The 18,911-nt window shown below is 37.1% G+C and overlaps 1 protein-coding gene across 3 annotated transcripts; it reads right to left on the bottom strand.

Moving 5' to 3' along the window:
* Positions 1–90: 90 nt before the first annotated feature.
* Positions 91–17,588, bottom strand: unkl (unk like zinc finger). Of its 3 annotated transcripts, none has more exons than XM_082531032.1 (16): positions 17,442–17,588; positions 16,608–16,817; positions 11,683–11,859; positions 10,537–10,670; positions 10,261–10,396; positions 10,065–10,182; positions 8,989–9,073; positions 8,721–8,887; positions 8,357–8,548; positions 7,326–7,376; positions 7,048–7,225; positions 6,861–6,971; positions 6,524–6,760; positions 6,117–6,304; positions 5,779–6,036; positions 91–5,600 (listed from the first exon to the last, which is right to left on the bottom strand). In XM_082531032.1, the coding sequence occupies exons 1-16, from the start codon at positions 17,504–17,506 to the stop codon at positions 5,445–5,447; spliced, it is 2,463 nt and encodes an 820-aa protein (XP_082387158.1). In that variant the 5' UTR covers positions 17,507–17,588; the 3' UTR covers positions 91–5,444. The 3 variants fall into 3 exon arrangements, with proteins under 3 accessions (XP_082387158.1, XP_082387160.1, XP_082387159.1); XM_082531034.1 differs by having other exon boundaries at positions 6,117–6,235; XM_082531033.1 differs by having other exon boundaries at positions 6,861–6,950.
* Positions 17,589–18,911: the final 1,323 nt, after the last annotated feature.

The following is an 18,911-nucleotide window of genomic DNA, read 5'->3' as shown; positions in this document are numbered from 1 at the left end:
CAGCATTTTGCCTCCTCTGCTAGTCCACTTCCTCTTTAAGGCGCAAAATCTTTTTCTGTCAGTTGTGTTTGAGACAAAAATTAGTCACACTTTTCAGATGAAAAATTATTTTAATTCTCAAGATGATAAAAATAATTTTGTGAACTCTGTAAACCATTGCATAACTGTAGTGTAACAATTTAACAAGTGTTAACAAACTAGTAATACACTACAGTAAATATGCGGTACACAATCCTCAATGTAGAAAAGAAACATCTAGTATTCTAAGACTTGCACCTGTTTTTGTGTTCACAACACAAAAATATCAATATATACCAACAGAATAATTTCTACAATTATCAGTATAGAATTTCCTACATATCCATACAGCTCATCACAAAATAAGGGACATATGTTTTAATCTATAATGTCTAAACCCACTTACATTAAGTAAATAGATCCATGAAATGCAGTTTCCTCAGATTTAACATTCTCTAACAAATCACTGTTTTACCCTGAGAAAAATACATTTCTTTCTTTATAGTTATTTTATGATTATGCTAACAAATAGAAACTTGAAAACTTGCATTTGTTTAAGTTCTAATAAATTTTATTGAATAGAAGTTCACAACTAGATGCTACATCATAATCAATTAACTGCGCTCCATAATATCCAGTGACCTATTCATTGAAATTCTAATTTAGAGCAATACATTCAATATTTCAGGGTTTCAATGTTAAAATAACATTTTTACTGAAATTTTCTAAAGTACATGGAACAACCGGCTCCACATTAAGATCATTTACTTTTGACTTTACACTAATATTTCTTTTTTTACTTAATTTGAACAGCTCCATACATGTACAAGATTGCATAAATCTTCTGGCTCCATTTTTATAATGTTAAAAACAAACAAACAAACAAACAAAAAAACAACAAAGAAGACACAACAACTAACAATAATGCAAAATAGATTAAACTATTCCAATGCAGAGCATAATGATACATCTATTACAGTTCATATACAAGATTCTCCCTGTTTGGTGCTTTTCTTTGCAAACTGTTGGGTTTCTGATATCAAATGACAAATCCACATCAGATCTGTGTGTTCAGTGGTCGGGCGTTGCTGTGTTTTCTTGAAGTGCATGGCAAATACAGACGATTATCAGTCAGTTAAAAAAAAAAAAATCTGCTTCATCCTCTTAAACTGGTGAAGCAAACCTCATTAGATTAGCCTTTTTCCTTTCGGCTGAATGTATGAGACATTTAGCGATCACATTATGGTCCACAAAATACTGTAAGGCACTGAACTTTTGATTCCAATTGAGCAAGTTATATTTTGTCTCTTCAATTAATCCACATTACAGAATTATTAAAAGGCACAGACACATTTGAAAGCGTAATTGGTCCGAGAGAAACAATTAAAGAAATCTGAAGAAATGTAAAGAAAAACCAAGCTGTGCTTCCAAAGAGAACGTTTCATTTCTTCTAGAAATTTTTGGCAGGTAGACTAGTCTCTAGAGAGACTGAGGGTCAGCAACAAATTAAGTGGAATTATGTCTGTATCTGCAATTGATGCGTCACAATTGTCATCTGTCCCCGGGAAAACAACAACTAATTTGGACCACGGCTTTAAGAAACAGAAAACAGAGTCGGATAAAAAGAAAGCACCTTACAGGCCTAGCATAACAGTACACAATGCTATTCATTTCCAAACTGATTTTTATGTAGATAAGCAAAAATCAACAAACAAAATTGACTTCACAACAGTAGTGAAGTTTATATGGCCACTTCAGAAGCACAAATGTCATTCACCTTTGACATTCCTTCACTGTAGACAACAATTAAACTTACACTGAATCCGCGCTTAAGGTCAGCATGTGCTTGCCAGTACTGCACAATGTGCCATAAACGTCAATGTATACTTAATACAAAAATCAAATGTACGAATACACATTTTGTAAGGATCTGACCCATGCATTTATAATCATCTGCCACTCACTATGACAAGCTTTAGATAGAAAAAAGAAAAAAAAAAAGATTACTGTTAATGAACATTAACTATTTAAGGTACTAGGTGATTTACTTTTTAAAATCAATTTCACTTTTCATTAATGAAGACAAATGATGAAATGTAGTAGAAAAGAAATAACAATACAGGTCTTTGGTAAAACTACAAAACATGGGCTCAAGTCTGTTACTGTTGTAAGCGAAAGCCACTGGCAAAGTCCTGTTATTGACTCAGGATATACTGAATGAAATATTAATGCAAAACAAATTACAATAAATCCATCTAAAAATAGAATTCCTGCCACTCACAACGCTGTCTCACCTAGAGATTCGGGAAAGACCGAGCTATGCTGACAGCTACAGGGTGATCTGCCCAATACTCGAGTACTTGTCTGAATTCTGTTCAAGGGTAAATTTTCCCCTCACAATACATAATTGGACAGCTACTAGACCACCGCTTTGGTTCATTTTTAGATTTTCCCCACTAGACATCATTAATTTTGTTGGCTTCACAGGCAAAACAAAACAGAACAAAAGGATACTGTGAATTAGCTGCACTGTACACTGCTATCCAGTGTATAGGGGGGTGAGGAAACAAAGCCAACCTTCAATCAATTCAACTAAAAATAAACAAAAAAGGGACCATCTACTGTAGTGCAGGTCCTTGACATCATTTTAAGGATTTACAAAAGTACTGAAACTTAGACTGAAATGAATTTACAAATGAAGAATTCAATTTGAAACAAGAAAAAAAGATTAAGTCAAGTTAGATGCAGAAGACATTATTCCAGGATCTGAAATCTGAGCTGTGGATGCACAACAACATTCAAACATCTAAATGTTTACAAGAAACTACATTAATACCTTTTCCAGTAGCAGCGAAGCTTGCAGAAGTTATTAAGCCTTAACTACACTAAAATAAGTACAAATATTCTGGCAGTGTGACACAGTGCGAACATTTTTTTTTTCTTTTTTCTCCTTTTGTGTAGCTGGTTAATATATCGCATAACATGCAATACATGAAATGTTTAGCCTGCCTTTTATGCTTTAATATAATCATGAAAATCCTAAAATACCATTAACCTTTCTTGATATTTTTCCTCTGAGTTTCTTAATTGTCATCTGTGTAAATGTAAACAATGCATTTTCCCATTTATAAGTAGCAAAAAGTGTACCTGGAGATGCATGACTTTCTACTGGTTTTAAAGCAAGAATAAAAAGGGTTTTTTTTGTTTGTTTTTTTAAACACAGTAGAAGGTCATCTGAATTACGGGAATCTAAGCACAAACCCAACGCAGAAAATTACTGTGGAAATCTTCATTCACTGCAGAATCATTACAACAAACCCTACTGAACTGTTTAAAAAAAGCATTTTGTATGTTGCCGTATAAATTCATGTGGCCTAACTTTGCATACTCCCAAATCTTAAACTGGAAATCTAAATTCAAAGACTGAAGCTGCACCAAAAGAGCACCACAACCAAGGAATGAGTGGGTGAGTGGGTAGGTGGAGGGGAAGGTTCATTTCTAAGGGCAAAGTCAGGACACAGGCACTGACAATTTTCATATTCAATCATCTTCTGCAGAAATACTTAATGGAATTTGGCCAAATACACTGGCATATATTTATATTTACACACATATAGTCATAAACATGTCAATGCCTCTGCAGAATTAAAATACACATTTTGCAGAAAACGCGTGCACAAGCTTTGACTACTTGTGTTTGCGTTGACAATTCTACACATAACCTTTTGAACTAAGGCAAGGCACTTTAGAGTTAGAGGCCGATATGTTCTAGACAAGGTCAAGAGGCTAGATTCCTACAAAAAATAAGAGGAGAAAAAAAAAAAAGTGGGAAAAAAGGAAAGAAAAAAAAAATCCCAGTTTCAGGCTTATAGCAAATACAATACATGCTTCTCTAATGGATAGGCTATATAAATTTCTACAAAACAAAACTGATTGAAAAACAGCCTTAACATGTAGCATGTGCCTTACTGATATTACAGCTGCTGGTTATGCCTAAAGTGCAGTTTAAATTTGCACTTATTTGATTGAAATTTTTATAAATCTAGTTATGAAAGTAGAAACTATTAAGTACTTTTTTTTTAATGAAATCTTAATATGTAGAACCATGCTATGATCTAACAATAGGAAACATGAAATATTCAATTATGTTTCACAGTACACACAAAAGCTTCAGACATTGTGTAGCTTATTATGTAGAAAACAAATGTATAAATCTAAAAAATAAAGACACAAAAGAATACCTACAAAGCAGCTTAAAGCAAATTTCTATATTTATATATATTTATATATACCCTTGAATAAAGTCCCAGGTCAACAAAGTGCTTTTAATAAGAAAAACTTCTTCAGAAAGTTGGTCAAAATAATGATGCTTGACTGTTTTGCATTTAAAAAAGAAAGTTGGTGAAATTTTATTTTGGAGGGTTTAAAGAAAATATGACTTTAATTAAAGAGGACTGCTTTAAATGGTGTTTTGAGATTTTCTCTTGATTTAAAGATGACAAACCTTACTGGATCTTTAGTATTTTATGAATCTGTTTTTTTACTACAATGAAAATGTGGTTTTCATCACATAAACAGTTCTCGTAGCGCTGTGTTTAATAATGAAATGTATACTAATTCAGCTTGACACGGACCTGCTTTGTGGTTCTCCATCACATACACCACCAGTGCACATATTGTTTTCCTGATCAGACTAATTGAGCTTAAAACAAATATGTGATTCCTGGATTAGACATCAGTCACTTGGTGCTAGGATGTCTGGTTTCTTGAATGGTTTCCAAATTGTTATTTTTTGATCCGGATGAGTTCCTCTGTAATTAAAGACATATCTGCTTTGAGTTTTGCTCACTTTAGCTTTACCATCAGCAGAATAACCTCAGCTTTGGATGGCCACCATGTTCCCAACATTTGCCAATTTTTGAGATGTCACCCTAACATCCTTATGGTTCAATGCTTTAATGTTTATTCACATTAAAGCAGTTCATAATTGTAAGTTATAAGCATTGCATTTAGATACAAACTCAGTCCTTATGTACGGAATTTTTAAGTAAGCTTAGTAGCAGACTTCTAATGTATAATTTTGTATGTACTCTTGCCTAGGTGGGATAGTAGACAGGTGGCTGTGTGCTAGGAGGACCTGATTTTATGTCCTGTACAATGTTTTAATCATGATTCCATATTATTCATTAACTAAGTGCCTGGTTTTCATATAGAAAGTGCTTGGCTATTTGATGTCAAGTGAACATAAAATGAGCAAAAACCACAACGATTGAATCCCCTGTATGCAATCTGATTGATAATACTATTTGTTTGGTCAGTCAAACACCATTTCATCCTAACAGACACTGCTGTGTAGAAAATTGTAATATTTATTAGTAGTTTTTCAAAGGGCTAATTGATTAAATAGTACCTTAAGTAACTGTACATCACCACTTCAATATTTTTGTTCTACAGTAGGGACATTCTGTTTTACTAGGTGCACAGTTCTCACAGAGTACATAATGTTGGCAAGGCTGCAGAACAATGCAACGATCATGCTTTTGGCAAACTATACATTTCTTTGACTGAAGCTGATATATTACCTGTTGGGGGAAGAAGAGAATTGAGATCAGCTGCAACTTAGGGAAATGCAGTTCATGCAGACTTTTCAAATAAACATGCTTGATGACAAACATGGATCTGAATGACAGTCTGACAAACTGTTTTAAAACTAAACCGATGCTACAAATGAAATGCTGTGTGTGCTCTGGGCTTTCTTACCCCATCTATAAGGTCTAGGTCATTACGCAGCTGACTCTGGATGGAGTGAAGCTTAGACAAGGGAAGCTGGTCCAGCTCTCCATAGCTACGTAGAAGAGGTGTTCCAGGGGTGCGACAAAGCGCATCAAAGTCCCCCTGGAGCTCTTTCAGCTTGCGCTCCGTTTCTTCCCATTTCTGTTCTGCCAGCTGCCGCTCTGCCTCTGCTGTCTTTGCTTGCTCCTTTGCTTCATGAGCGTCTTTCTGGCAAGCTTCACAGGCCTGGAACAAAGGTGAGGGTTGAATTTAAAAAAAAGTATAAAAAGGGAAATAACTGGCACACAGTCAGTGTGTATACTTACTTGCTTCACCTGATGCCAGGCCTCCTCAAATTGTTTGATCTTCCTCTTGGCCTCATCCAGCTCTCTGAAAAGGCGGGCCACATCAGCACTGGTGGTTGTGGAGGTTAGGCTGCTGAAAACTGGAGATGGACTGGGTGAAAAGCTGCCACTTACAAAGTCCCAAATGCTGCTAGCTCCTCCGTTCAAGCCTAGGTGAGCGACGTGTTAAGATAAGAGCGATTTAGATTAAACAAAATCTTGGTTGCACTAACTTGTGTCACTTTTTACACGATCCATCTCTATTAGTCATACTTTCAGCTTCACTACTGCACACAGAACTAGATTAAACACCGAAGGGAAGCTGAAGGAAGGGGCTGATGAAAGCAAATGCTTTCCAGCTTGCTCGGGGGAAAATGCGATCAGCTTACCCAGAGAGTTCTGGGAAGAGGAGGTGGGTGTTCCCAGAAGGCCGTGCTCTTGCTTGGCTAGCATGTTTGAAGGTTGATTTTGCTGAGATACTGTCCCAGACAGCAGGGACTGTGACAGCGACTGGGAGAGAGAACTTAGAGGGGAGGTGGAGAGCGATGATGAAGAATTAAAAGAAGATGATCGTGCCAATGAGCCAGGAATGTTGACAGGAGCAGATCCACTTAGCACCCTTTGACCTGAAGGACAAAGCATATACAGGTGTTCTTTAGAAACACACAAATCCTAATGGAAGGATTTGTGATGAATAAGTGCTTGAAACATATGAAGTGACCTTACCTGCCATTCCCACACTGTTATCTTGATCCTCTAACTCCTTATCAAGCGATGCAACATTAATGTCACTAAAGTTGAGGTCCAGTGCGGATCCTGACGGGAAACAAAACAAATCTGACTGAAATTTGACAACAAACTGCAGAGTGACAGTCAGTTCAAGCTGTTTTCCCTTTGTTTTGCATACACTTACCAATGACAGACTCCACTGTGTTGCTCCCTGGATAGAAAGGAGTGGCTTTTGCATTCATCGTTGATAAGGTGGTGGGTGAAGAACTGTCTGAACCAATACTAGAGGCCAAGCTTGATGTTATACTGGAGGTAAAGCTTGATGCCAATGGGTTCACCACAGAGAATACAGTATTTTGTGTCTAAAAGCAAAGCACAGTAAAGCGTTTAATTCCTATGTTCTCAATTACAAGTTTCATAATAAAATAAACACATTATCTAAATGACTCACTAAAAACAAACCTGTTTTTCTTGGTCCATCATTTTTTGATCCACCTGTCCCTTGTTCTTAATCTGGAAATGATCAAATGGCAAAGACAGTCTATTTCAGTGCCATATCCTTTACATCAAGCCAGTATTAATCAAAATAGTTTTATTGCACCTGCCCTGGACTAACACATTTTATCTTAACCATTTTTCACCGTCCCTGCACTTAGGCTTCGCAGCGCTCACGGCTCTTGTCATTCTGATGATTAACATTTATGGAGCACCTTTCTTCAGACTGACTGCAGACTGTAATTAAACCGATCACGTTACTTCATTCTGTCTTCATCTTGTAGCACTAGCAAATCGTGAGTGCAGGAGACAGTAACATTTTACTGTGAGTGGAAGTCTTCTATAAAGCCAGAAAACATTTAAAAATTCCCTTTAGGGGAATTCTTAGCAAGGAACTATAAAACCACAAATGCAGTTTAAGAACCGAAACTATTTGCTGGTCAGCTTGATCATAAGACAATGCTACACTTCAGAAGATTTGACATTTCTTTAGACAAACAGAAATGCCATAAAGTGAGCATATTATGTTCATTTTAAAGTCCAGGATGTGGTTTGTGGCTCAGCTGCAGGGGAGCGGTGGAGACCATTTTTATGCCATATTTTTATTCTAGGGCTCTAATAAAGCAGCTTTCCATGATTCACAGTTCTAGTTATTTCATCTTATACTGGGCCTTAGTGTAGTGTCTCAAAAACAAAATTTTAGCTCTTTTAAAGTCATTTTAAAGCAATTGAAAAGTGTCCTGTAATATTCGACGGGTGTTTAACATTTAACAAGTCATCATCACATACATATAGTGCATGTACGTAATGGGATATTTTAAAGAAATCAATGACATGACAAGCAAACAATGAAATACGAGGAAAAGGGCTTGAAGTGGTCAAATTAAAATGGCATGGCAAACAATAAACGAGTGACAAATGGCTGCGATAAAAGTGTAAAGCCCTAAGCTGTGTGTGGGGTTTGGTTTTCCCGAGGTTAGAGAGAGCAGTCTGTGTACCTGATCTTCACGTTCAAAGCCCGGAGCTTTGGGATAGTTAGACGTCAGAGATGAGACACTGGATGTGGTGGACTCTGAACATGAATTATTATTATTTAAGGATTTGAGCCTGCTGCTGATGGATCCCATTGGGGATAACAAAGTGTCGCTTCCTGAGCTTGACGTTACAGTTGAGCTATTAGAACATGAAACCTGAGAAAGACAAGTGCACATGGTCTTATAAAAACGATGAATACAAAAAAATGACACGAAATAAAAACATCACAATGGATGAGCTATGAAAGTGATGACAGAGTTCTCAGACGTTTGAAATCAAACTGTTTAAAATTGTGTCTCGTGTGAGTGAGAAATGGAGACAACCTACACTTCCTATTTGTCCATTGCTACTGGCTGTGCTGTTGGTGGAGTTTCCTCCACTGTTCCACTCAGTGACTGGACACTCTGAATACTGCTGAGAGCTCAGCTGGGACTGAGAACTCGACTGTATCGCTGTTAGCAATGAGCTCATGGTCTCTTCTGTAGAAGGAATTCCTAAAAACATATAAACATAACATATGTATATGTTAAGTCTCAAAACACCCTCAAATCCTTTTCACTGTACTCAGATAGTATTAAGGCAAACATGCACTTACTTTCTACATGTGCAAATGCACAAAACGGTCCTCTGGGACAGTATCCAGTCTGGCGCATGTCATTGCATTTGGTGGATCTGTAGATCTTGGGAGACAGAAAATCAGGATTATAAAGAAATAAGATGAAAATGTGTCTCACTATAGAAAACTAACCACAGCGTCAGTCTCATCAACAAAACAATATTATGGTTCATACATTAGAGACCGAGGAGATGAGTGATGTAGTCACAGTAATATGACTGTAATACATGAAATCTGTCTGTTCAGGTGACCCTGAACCAGCCAATGGTTATGCTACAGGCTTAGGCTCCTGGGGGGGCCTCTCATTCTATACCACTGATATTGTAGGCTTTTTACTTACAATAAACAAAATAAATATAAAGCATCTTGAGGTGGCCGTTGTTATAAACTACTGCTAGATAAATAAAACTGAATTGAATCTATATCCACAGAAGTTGAATTACGCAGGATCTAATGCCATCATGTTGCCTGGAAACCACCTATCAATGGGTGACAATCCATTTTTAGCCTTTCCTTCAGCACCTTATGAAAGCTTCCTATTGTTTTAATTTCACAACAACAACTTCCATCACAAAAATTTAACTGTACATGCCTAGTAACAAGGCTAAAATTACTCTGTTTTTCCATATAAACAACATCCACCGAGCACTTGTAATTTTTCTCAATGATACATGTATCTGTCTGGCAAGAAGATGAACAGGACAAGAAATACAGTACCATGGACATGTACTAGTAATGAAAATGTGCAATAATCTTTATTATTATAATCTTAATTTTAAAATTAAGATTATAATAATAATCTTATTTTTTAAAATAATCTTACTATTACAAATTTTTATTTTTTTTAAAATGTAGCATTAACACAAAATGGTTATAATTATGTGAGTGAAAGAGTTTTTTGCTTATAAGCATCTCTATGAACATTTTGTTGACATTTCACACTACTTCTAGGCACAACTAATGCTCAAAAATACATCATATTATGCATTATGGCCATTGTATTTTCACTCTAAGCTTGAAAAACTCGCATCGTGACTAAAACAAACTTAACTCACCTCTGGATGAAACTGCTGTTCGGTACGAGAATGGCAATACTGGCAACTGTCTCCACTTTCACACTTTGAGGGCTCGCCCCATTCATCACCGTGCTTCACATTAGGGCAAGGAGTTGACCTGCATTCAGAAGAGGCAGCTTTAACATTTTAGAATTAGAAGCCTTCATATTTTAACTTATACAGAATGAAAACTCACCTGTACTTGAACTTTCGAGGATTTCTCCTCCGATCTCTACTGTTGTGGTAGTGGGGGCAAGCATAGCCCTGTCTGCATAGTCTGGGTGGCTTAGTACACTGATCTGTTTTATAATTGGCTAAAACAAAAGTGGTATCTGCAAAAAGAGGCATCGCAGTTTACTTTCTTATCCCTATTACAATGAAAAATAAATAAATAAACAAAACGAATAAATAAAGAACATTGATTTGATTAGCATTCAATACAACAAACGGCATGCAAGTTGGAGTTTCTAACCTTGCCACCGGGGATCTTCTGTCAGAGTTTTTTCAATCATAGCTTGGCTGGCTAGCACACCAGGCTGCAAATCAGGAATCCCTTCCCCAGATCCCAACTGTCCATTTTGGAGGGCCTCTTGTGCTTGGATTTCTCTGTGCATAAAGAGTTAAAAACATTTTTAACTCAGTGTACCTTAAAAAAACAAAAAAAAAAAACAAAACAAAAACAAAAACAAAGCAACAACAACAACACCAAAAAACACTTTTAAAGGAAACTGAAAAACACTCTGAAGGGGAAATCTCCAAGCCTACTCTCATAACCAGTCAAAAACAAGTTTCAATCTAATGATATTTGCTTACTTTGAAACTCAAAATACTACACAAATAAATATAAAGAGACACCATATCATGGATTAGATGTATATAGTACATCCAAAGGAAACTGCAAACCTACGGCCTGTGGGCTGGAATTGGACCACTAAAGGATCCAACAGGGCCCACTGTAATGGTTTTTGAGAGTAAAACTTTTAAGGGATTTTGGAGAAGTTACAGCAGAAACACTGACAATGATGTCATTAAAGTAGTAGTGTGAGCTGGTAATTTCATCTGAGTCTGAACCATTGTCACTTTCACAAAGACAGACAGCGTGAAAACCAAGACCCTGTGCCCACACCCTTCTTTCATCTTCAATAGTAGCATTTCTTTGTAATGTGAGTGTAGTCCATGCTGGAAAAACCAAGACATGATGTCTTCTTTTTCTTAATTTGGCTGTAACTTGTTTTATAAATGACTAGCTAATTGTTAATGTTGTCAGACTGTCTTGAGACATGAGAAATAAAGACAAATTTGGAGGCGTTTCTTTTTAACAGGTTGTCATTGATGTGTTTTACTTGTCCAGCTCACATGAAAGTCAGCAGAGCAGTACATGACCATTACTTATGAGTGTATGCACTGATTTAAACAGACTCCTTAAGCTCATTAAAACATATTTATATATTATAACTTGTTCAGAAAAAAAAAAGTCTCTATAAACCAAATCCACACATACAAAATAGCTACTCTGCACTGCAGGGGTTTAATGTAGCTCATTTGCTAAATGCATTGTAAGCTCTGAGTGAAAAGTCTGGCAGGCATAAAAGAGGCCACTATTTGCTTTGCATGTCACCTGATATCATAGACTGGAGGTCGGAGATCATGTGGCCCATGAGCAAAAGCACAGTGGAGGCCATTCTTCACACAATGCCCTCGAGCATCTGTCTCATGGATACAAGTGCCAGTCTTGTAATATCGTAGATGGTACTTGCGCTCTGTGTCACCAGTGGTCCGGTGTAAATAAGGACAGCTAAGAAAAACAAAGAAAACATTCACAACTTTCACCAGTTGATCCAAATAGGATATCCGAACAGAAACAATCTGACAAGGCAATGAAATAATATGCAACATAAAATGTCCAAAAACTAAACATATAGCACAAGTACAATTATTTTAAAATGCTTCATCCTTCTTCGATTATTAATGTTAATGCTATAACAATTCACTATAAATCCATAAGGACTATAAAGGAATTCTTATAGCTGTACATATTTTAAGATTCTGCTGTAAGTGCAGGACTCTGGAAATCTAGAGTTTTAAAATGGTAACTTTGCAGGCCAGTGATTGACACTTTTAACCTTGATGTAAATGTTGCAATCTGTGTACCAACCACACAAGTTGCAACACACTCTTCCGAGCAAATGTTTTCAAACTTAAAAGCAGCTCTGCAGTTATCAGTGCTCAGTTCAAAAGCCTGCATCTCTGACCCGTATGATATGGGGTATAATGGGTGCATTAGTACCTATGGATTTGCAAGATTGCAAAGGCAGCATCAAAGCTAAAAAGATATACTGGCTTCAGAGCAACATATATTCTGATCCAAATCACAAACTTTTTCAGGGAAGGGATTGAATATTTCTGTAGGGCATACTAAACCCCAAACTTCATCTGTTACAGCAGCAGTTTCTCATCCAAAGAGCCCAAGGTGCTGAACTGGCCTGCTGGTAATTCAGACCTTTCACCATCTCAAAACATTTGTTGCACCGTGAAATAAAAAAGTACAACAAGGAAGACACAGGAATGTTGAACATAATCCTATATCAGACAATAATATCTCTTATATTTATTGATTTTTTATTTTAAAAAAGACCCTAACCTAATAATATCAAAGAATGTTTAATTAATATGATTTTCCCCGTGGTTCCAAAATATGTGTATTTTTTTCTTTTTATGATTTCAGAGCATTTTTTTAATAGTTTACACCATTTTATTTGGATGACATATCCCTTTGAAAGCACTTTTTCTTTTTGTGAAAAGCATTTACATGCATACGTCATTTTATTTACCCACTGTACTTTTCTTCCTGTTGTTTTAAAGTGCCCCTTGTAGTGGATATGTGTGTGATACTAGATGGGGATTTCTTTTTTTAAATAACCCCAGTTATTTACACTCTTCCTGTCTAAGTGCCACATTAAGTACCACCCTGGTTTTCTATTGGGCACACCCCATTTTCAGGGACAATGATTGGCTTTAAGCCACATGACCATACACCCAGCCATCTGTGCTGTTGCCTCTTTCATGGATATGTATGTTGGCCATATAGAAATGTTTTTACTTATTTATTTAGTCTGCACACATTAAAATGTTGCCTGCAGCACGTTTTATAATGATCCTGAAGGCCACAAGCTGAATCAGTCAATGTTAAACTTGTTCTTTATATGCATGTTGCTTGAGCTTTAATTGCTTCAGACTTTGTTTTCCTCCATACATGTTGGAAATAGGTGAAGTTGCGCTAAAACGCTTTATTCTGTTACCACAATGCAGGGCTAACACACTACCAATGCCTCAAGATATGTAGAGCAAATAAGCCTCTTGAATAAACCAAATTTTCCTTTCTTGAGCAGTTGCTATAGCAACACATAAGGTCATACAAAAATAGCATCCATTAGTAGAGGAGGAATTGTAAGGATTGAATACTTTAATCATTTCATTTTTTTAAAAATCATGTCTATCAGGCACTCGATTAAATGCGCCATCACAATTTCCTGTCACACCGAGAGGCTGCTGTCTGTATATACTACTCGGCGCAAATTATTGCATTAGTATTAGGAATGTCACTGCAACCCTTTAGCAGCTCGATAATTAAACTTCCACCTCACCGAGAAGCGCAGCCCTTTAGCGAAACCATTTCCCCCCAGGGACAGCCCACAAAATACCCAACACACAAAACTACAGATGTTCCATAATCAGTAATCACATATTAAACTATAAATGGGGCACTGTGGTAAATGGATATTTCGAAAATATGACGCCTGGAATATAAATAAATGGTTGTGTGTCAAATTACACAGCCTTTAGACAGAGGTAATAGCAGAAGCAGTAAATATAATGCTGGGGGGCAGAGTCAGCCTCTCAAAGGCTACATTCACACTGCAGGCGAAAGCGCATCAAATCCAACTTTTTTGACCCTATGCGACCCATGTCCGATCATGGTATGACAGTGTGAACGGCACAAATCCGATAATTTTCAAATCCGATCTGGGTCACTTTCGTATGTGGTACTGAATCCGATACATATCTGATGTTTTAGAAAGCGACTGCTGTTTGAACGGTCATGTCGCATTAAATCCGTCTTTTACGTCACTGACACAAGACAGACGGCAATTATCAGCGCCGGTGAAGCGCCAGATAAGACATCGCGAACACTTCCTGGCCATCCAGTGAAACTGTTGGGAAGACAACGTTGAAGAAACGTGAATATTTTATTTGTACTGTATAATCTGCAGATTCTGACAGAAATCTGCAACTATCCTTTGAAGCACCGCTCCTCTCTAAAACAGCAATAAGGATCATTGTTAGGCCATATGTAAATAACAAAATAACTTTACAACTTAAAGAAAAATTGGGAAACGTAAAGTCCGACACAAGTCTTTATATTAAGGGCCATCAGTCAAACAATATTGTTTGGTCTGGGTCTAAACAGAGCGCGTTGTGTGTGACGTCTTCTTTTGCGCATGCGGGCCGCTTTGAGGGTTCACACTAGAGCGTGTTTGCTGTCACACTTTATTTGTAGTGTGAACAAGCAGAGAAAAAAAAATCGGATTTGATCAAAAAATTGGAATTGAACATTAAGACCTGCAGTGTGAACGTAGCCAAATATCCCACTTCAAGGACAAGAGGGTTTGCTCTCATACTACACATAAAGGGCAAATCCTGTCAAAAAAAATGGTGATTTCAGACTTGTAGATTTTTATCAACATCAGTAAATGAAGATGTGGCCAATATTTGATTTATCTGTTGTGTCCCATGATTTTGCAGTAGCTACATTTTCAGACAGTCATAAAGAGCTAAAAGTCTCTGAAATAGCTCCATTATTTATTCATAAGAAAGAACTCACACTGTTCCAGTGAACATCAACAGTAGACCACAATTCCAGCATCAGTGTATCTCTAAATATTACATTAATTGCATATTTTTTATATTATACGTAGTAAGTGTATGAGACACCAAAAGGCAAGGTGATACATCGCCAGTGCAATGCTACATCTGTAATGTGCTGACAACATCTGTGGCAAAATTTCTCCTTTACAAAAGGGATCTAAATGGTAGATGCAGCCAATTTATGAGTTAATAATGGCGCAGTAAAGATATGCAGGAATGTTTATGTCTGACCTGCACCTATCTGCACAATGCATGCAACACTGGTGTGAAGTCATGCAATGCCTTCATACAAAATTGTTAAAAAGATTGTTAAAAAAAACAAACAACAACAACAAAACATACATACATACATACATAATGGAAATGTCCCCCCCCCTAATTATCACTATCAAACTTGAACTGTACAATTATGGCCAAAATGCTTATCACAGTTGCTTGGTTCTATACTGGGATTGTGAATATTTAACAAAATGATTGATTCATTTTTGTGATTTAAAAAAAAAAACTAACAAAAAAGATATAAAGCTGTTTTTATATTCATATTGCATGACAAAACTATGTAAAAAAATTTGTATTCAAATAAAACTGGTCCTCATTCAGTGAAGCTTTTAGAAGAAAAATATTGGGGAAAAAAAGCCCCAAAATAAGTACAGCTTTTACTCTTACATTGTGCTCCATTGCTATTCATTTAAAAATTCTGAGGTGTTGTGATATACACCAGACCGAAGTGCACCTTTTGAAGCACAATATAAAGCCTTTCATGCAATTCATTGTACCTGCATGATGAACCTGAAGTCCATTTTCATGGAGGCACATCGTTGGCCAAAAAGAATGTGATTGCTTTGTAAAGCGGATGGAACACTGAGTAGTTGTGCTGTTTTGTGGCGCAACACATCTAGAAAAAATGCTGCAGGCTTGTTGCATTTATTAACATCACCTGCCCTAAATCCAAAGCATTTCTAAACAACAAATGATGATGATCCAACTTCTAGGAATGAGCTCTTCACTTTCTCTTTCACTTATCTACAGTATGTCATCACTGCGGTCCAGTGCATTTAGGAGCCCTGAGGCTGTGTAGTGTGCTGCAGGTAACAGCTATGATTGGCACAGGCAGGCATGTCGTCAGGGAGTGTCTGATTTGCTCTTGCTTTATGTTCTATTGGCGAAGGACGGATTTACAATATCAATTAATCATCATCATTTTATTGTGGAAAATCAAAATCACGATTGAGATTAATATTCGATTAAATGTGCAGCCGTATATCAGAAACACAAAACACTGAGTCATTTTTTGATGGACATTTCTAAGCAATACTGATGTTAAAATTAAACACAAAATATGTTACCTAATGCTGGCATCATTTTTTTCTTATTTGCTTTTTTACTTGTTATTAATTTCATTTTATGTGCGAGACAAAGACATGTTCATTATACATAAACAACTAAAATTCTTTAAAACCTTTCAGGAAAGCTATTTTGGTCATACAGCTTGAAAAATGTAAAACATGACATGAAAAGAGTAAACTGAGATCAAACAAACATGCTTCAAACGTCAACAGCTGCCAGGACGCAGTGACACACTCATGTAGCTGCCCTGACTGAAGTTGCGGGACTTACTCATCGCCATCTGGGCAGATGCCTGTGGTCTCGTCGTACTTGGTGCAGTAAACGTCGGGGCTGTAGTTGAAAGTCCCGTCCCTTCTTCGTATGGGTCGCCTTCGTCGCTGGTTGAGAAAATGCCAGTGAAAGCACGTAAAGGGTCTGTGCTGCGTACACTTGTGCTGGAGGAACAACGGGCACTGCTCTGTCCTGAACTCCTTCAAGTATCTGAAACAAGCAGGGCAAACACGAAGCGGGATTTAAACGGCTATCCGCTAGCAAGTAAGAGCTTAGCCAAGGGAAAAGTTTAGCAGGGAGTCGTGTTGTAGCCTACTATACATTTTGGGTCAGTAGAGTTAGCTTGCTATGCTGAGTGAAGACTACGTATGTTTTTCGTCGTAAAGCTCGTACAGAGCACCTGAGCGTACGTCTATAAATGTGCGTAGCAAGAGGGAACTCAAAATAAGGCCGAGCTATTTACAAGCGGACTGGTTAGCGAGTTCCTGGCTAATCATTTAGCGAACCAAGTTGACGGTGTAATATTAACCAGACCCATCAAAACCCTTTCATCAACAGCACGAAACACTTCAAAACGATCCCGCTAACGGTTGGCTAACCAGTTTGGTGATTTAAGATCCTAGAGTTTCCTGTATTGACGCAGATGTCTTTAGCGTACAGTCGCTGTCTGCTATGTAACGTTAGGTAGTCACAAAGCCAGGAAAAGCACCATGTTTTTAACGCACGCACAGGAGTTGAGGAATGCTGGAAATGCACGCGCGCAAAGGTGCGCGTTCAAAAGAGCATTTTCAGCAGCGAACGATTTTGTTGTTTCTTTGCAGCAGCTTTACTCACGTATAGTGGGTAGGTTTCTCGGTTTGAGGAGACGCATTGGCCGCCGTTTTCGAAACCGACGGCATTTTCAGTCAAAACAATGAATTGCGCATGCGCTCGGATCTGTTGCTCCCGTGAATGCATGTTCGCCTGCACGCCAGCGCACTGCAAACACCAAACGCGACCGCACGGGGGGAGTATGGGGGCACTGTAATCACGGAACGATGACTCACTTCACACACTGTTTATATCTTATTCACATGCCTTTGTTACGCCTCATACCAATATACCTGTATTTGTTTGTATTGTACTTAGATTTTCATTCGTTTAGAGATTTCATGATATTTCAGTCATTCTTTTTGTAGTTTTTACCTATGGATATGGCGTTCTTTCTTTTTCTTTTGTATTTATTTTTAATAGTCTGAATAGCTGTTTTGCTATAGGTTGTGTTTAATATTTGGCTTAAACACAAAAGTAAAAAAAAAGCTTTTGTGTTAAATAATTTCTCTGCCTTTATTTACCTTTTTCTGTCTGTTTGTTTTTAAATAGTTGCAATCATTAAGCTTGTCGTGTTAAAACCTGTAAAACCCTCAGTGTTACTTGAAAAAAGTGACTTTGTTTAGTCAAATGCACCTTACTGCTTGTGAGTAGTATAAATAAATGGTCTCTCATCCAATTAAACCTTTTAAAGGATTATCAAGCCATCACTGAGCAACAAGTGGAGTTTAAAGCTCCAGTCAGAGAGGGCCAGAAAACCAAGCTTCATCTTAGAATCAGTTGTTTTTCATGTTATGTGCTGAGTGTTCATTAAATCTAACCGATTTCAGGCCAACTTTCTGTTATGTCACAGGATTTAAAAAATATGCTTGAATGATGAATTATCTGGAATGACAGATAAAAATCAATGTGATGTAGTTTGTAGTAAGTAAGCTTTGATGTAGTAAGTTATGTTATGAGATGGTGATATATCAGATTGTTTTTTCTGTTTCTTTATTGTTGAAAAATCTAAAGGAGTAGTTGTTTTGCTTTTTGCATCTTTCTCAGCTTACCAGAATTCCACATTAAATTGACATCAGGTAGTTTCAGGGGTCTTTACTCCTGTATCTGGGAATATAATCTGCACTGTTCAAGTTCTTTTTTTCCTGGGATTTTAATGTACAAATGCAATTATACAGCTCATCCATTATTCAGCTGCTCAGGTGCACCGAGTGCACTGCCTTATATTTATGCATAAGCTCCAGAGCATCCCGTTGTAATTACATTGACATGCCCCACCTATGCTAAGCTTACAGTTAGACAATGTTGGGAATGTTTGTTATGTAAAAATAACATTTAAGGAGCGGAATCATATTTTTCAAGCATTATTTTTGGTATGCTTTAAGCAGCTCATGTTCATAGCAGAGGATAGATTCTTTTTAGATTTCAGCAATACGAATCCTTCAACATACAGTAATGTGCAAAAGTCTTGAGCCACCCAACCTTTCTTTTATA

Source organism: Aulonocara stuartgranti, assembly GCF_965226115.1.
Source record: "Aulonocara stuartgranti genome assembly, chromosome: 4".
Lineage (NCBI taxonomy): Eukaryota > Metazoa > Chordata > Actinopteri > Cichliformes > Cichlidae > Aulonocara > Aulonocara stuartgranti.
The sequence above is the reverse complement of the archived record's forward strand: the minus strand, read 5'-3'. Positions and strand labels throughout refer to the sequence as shown.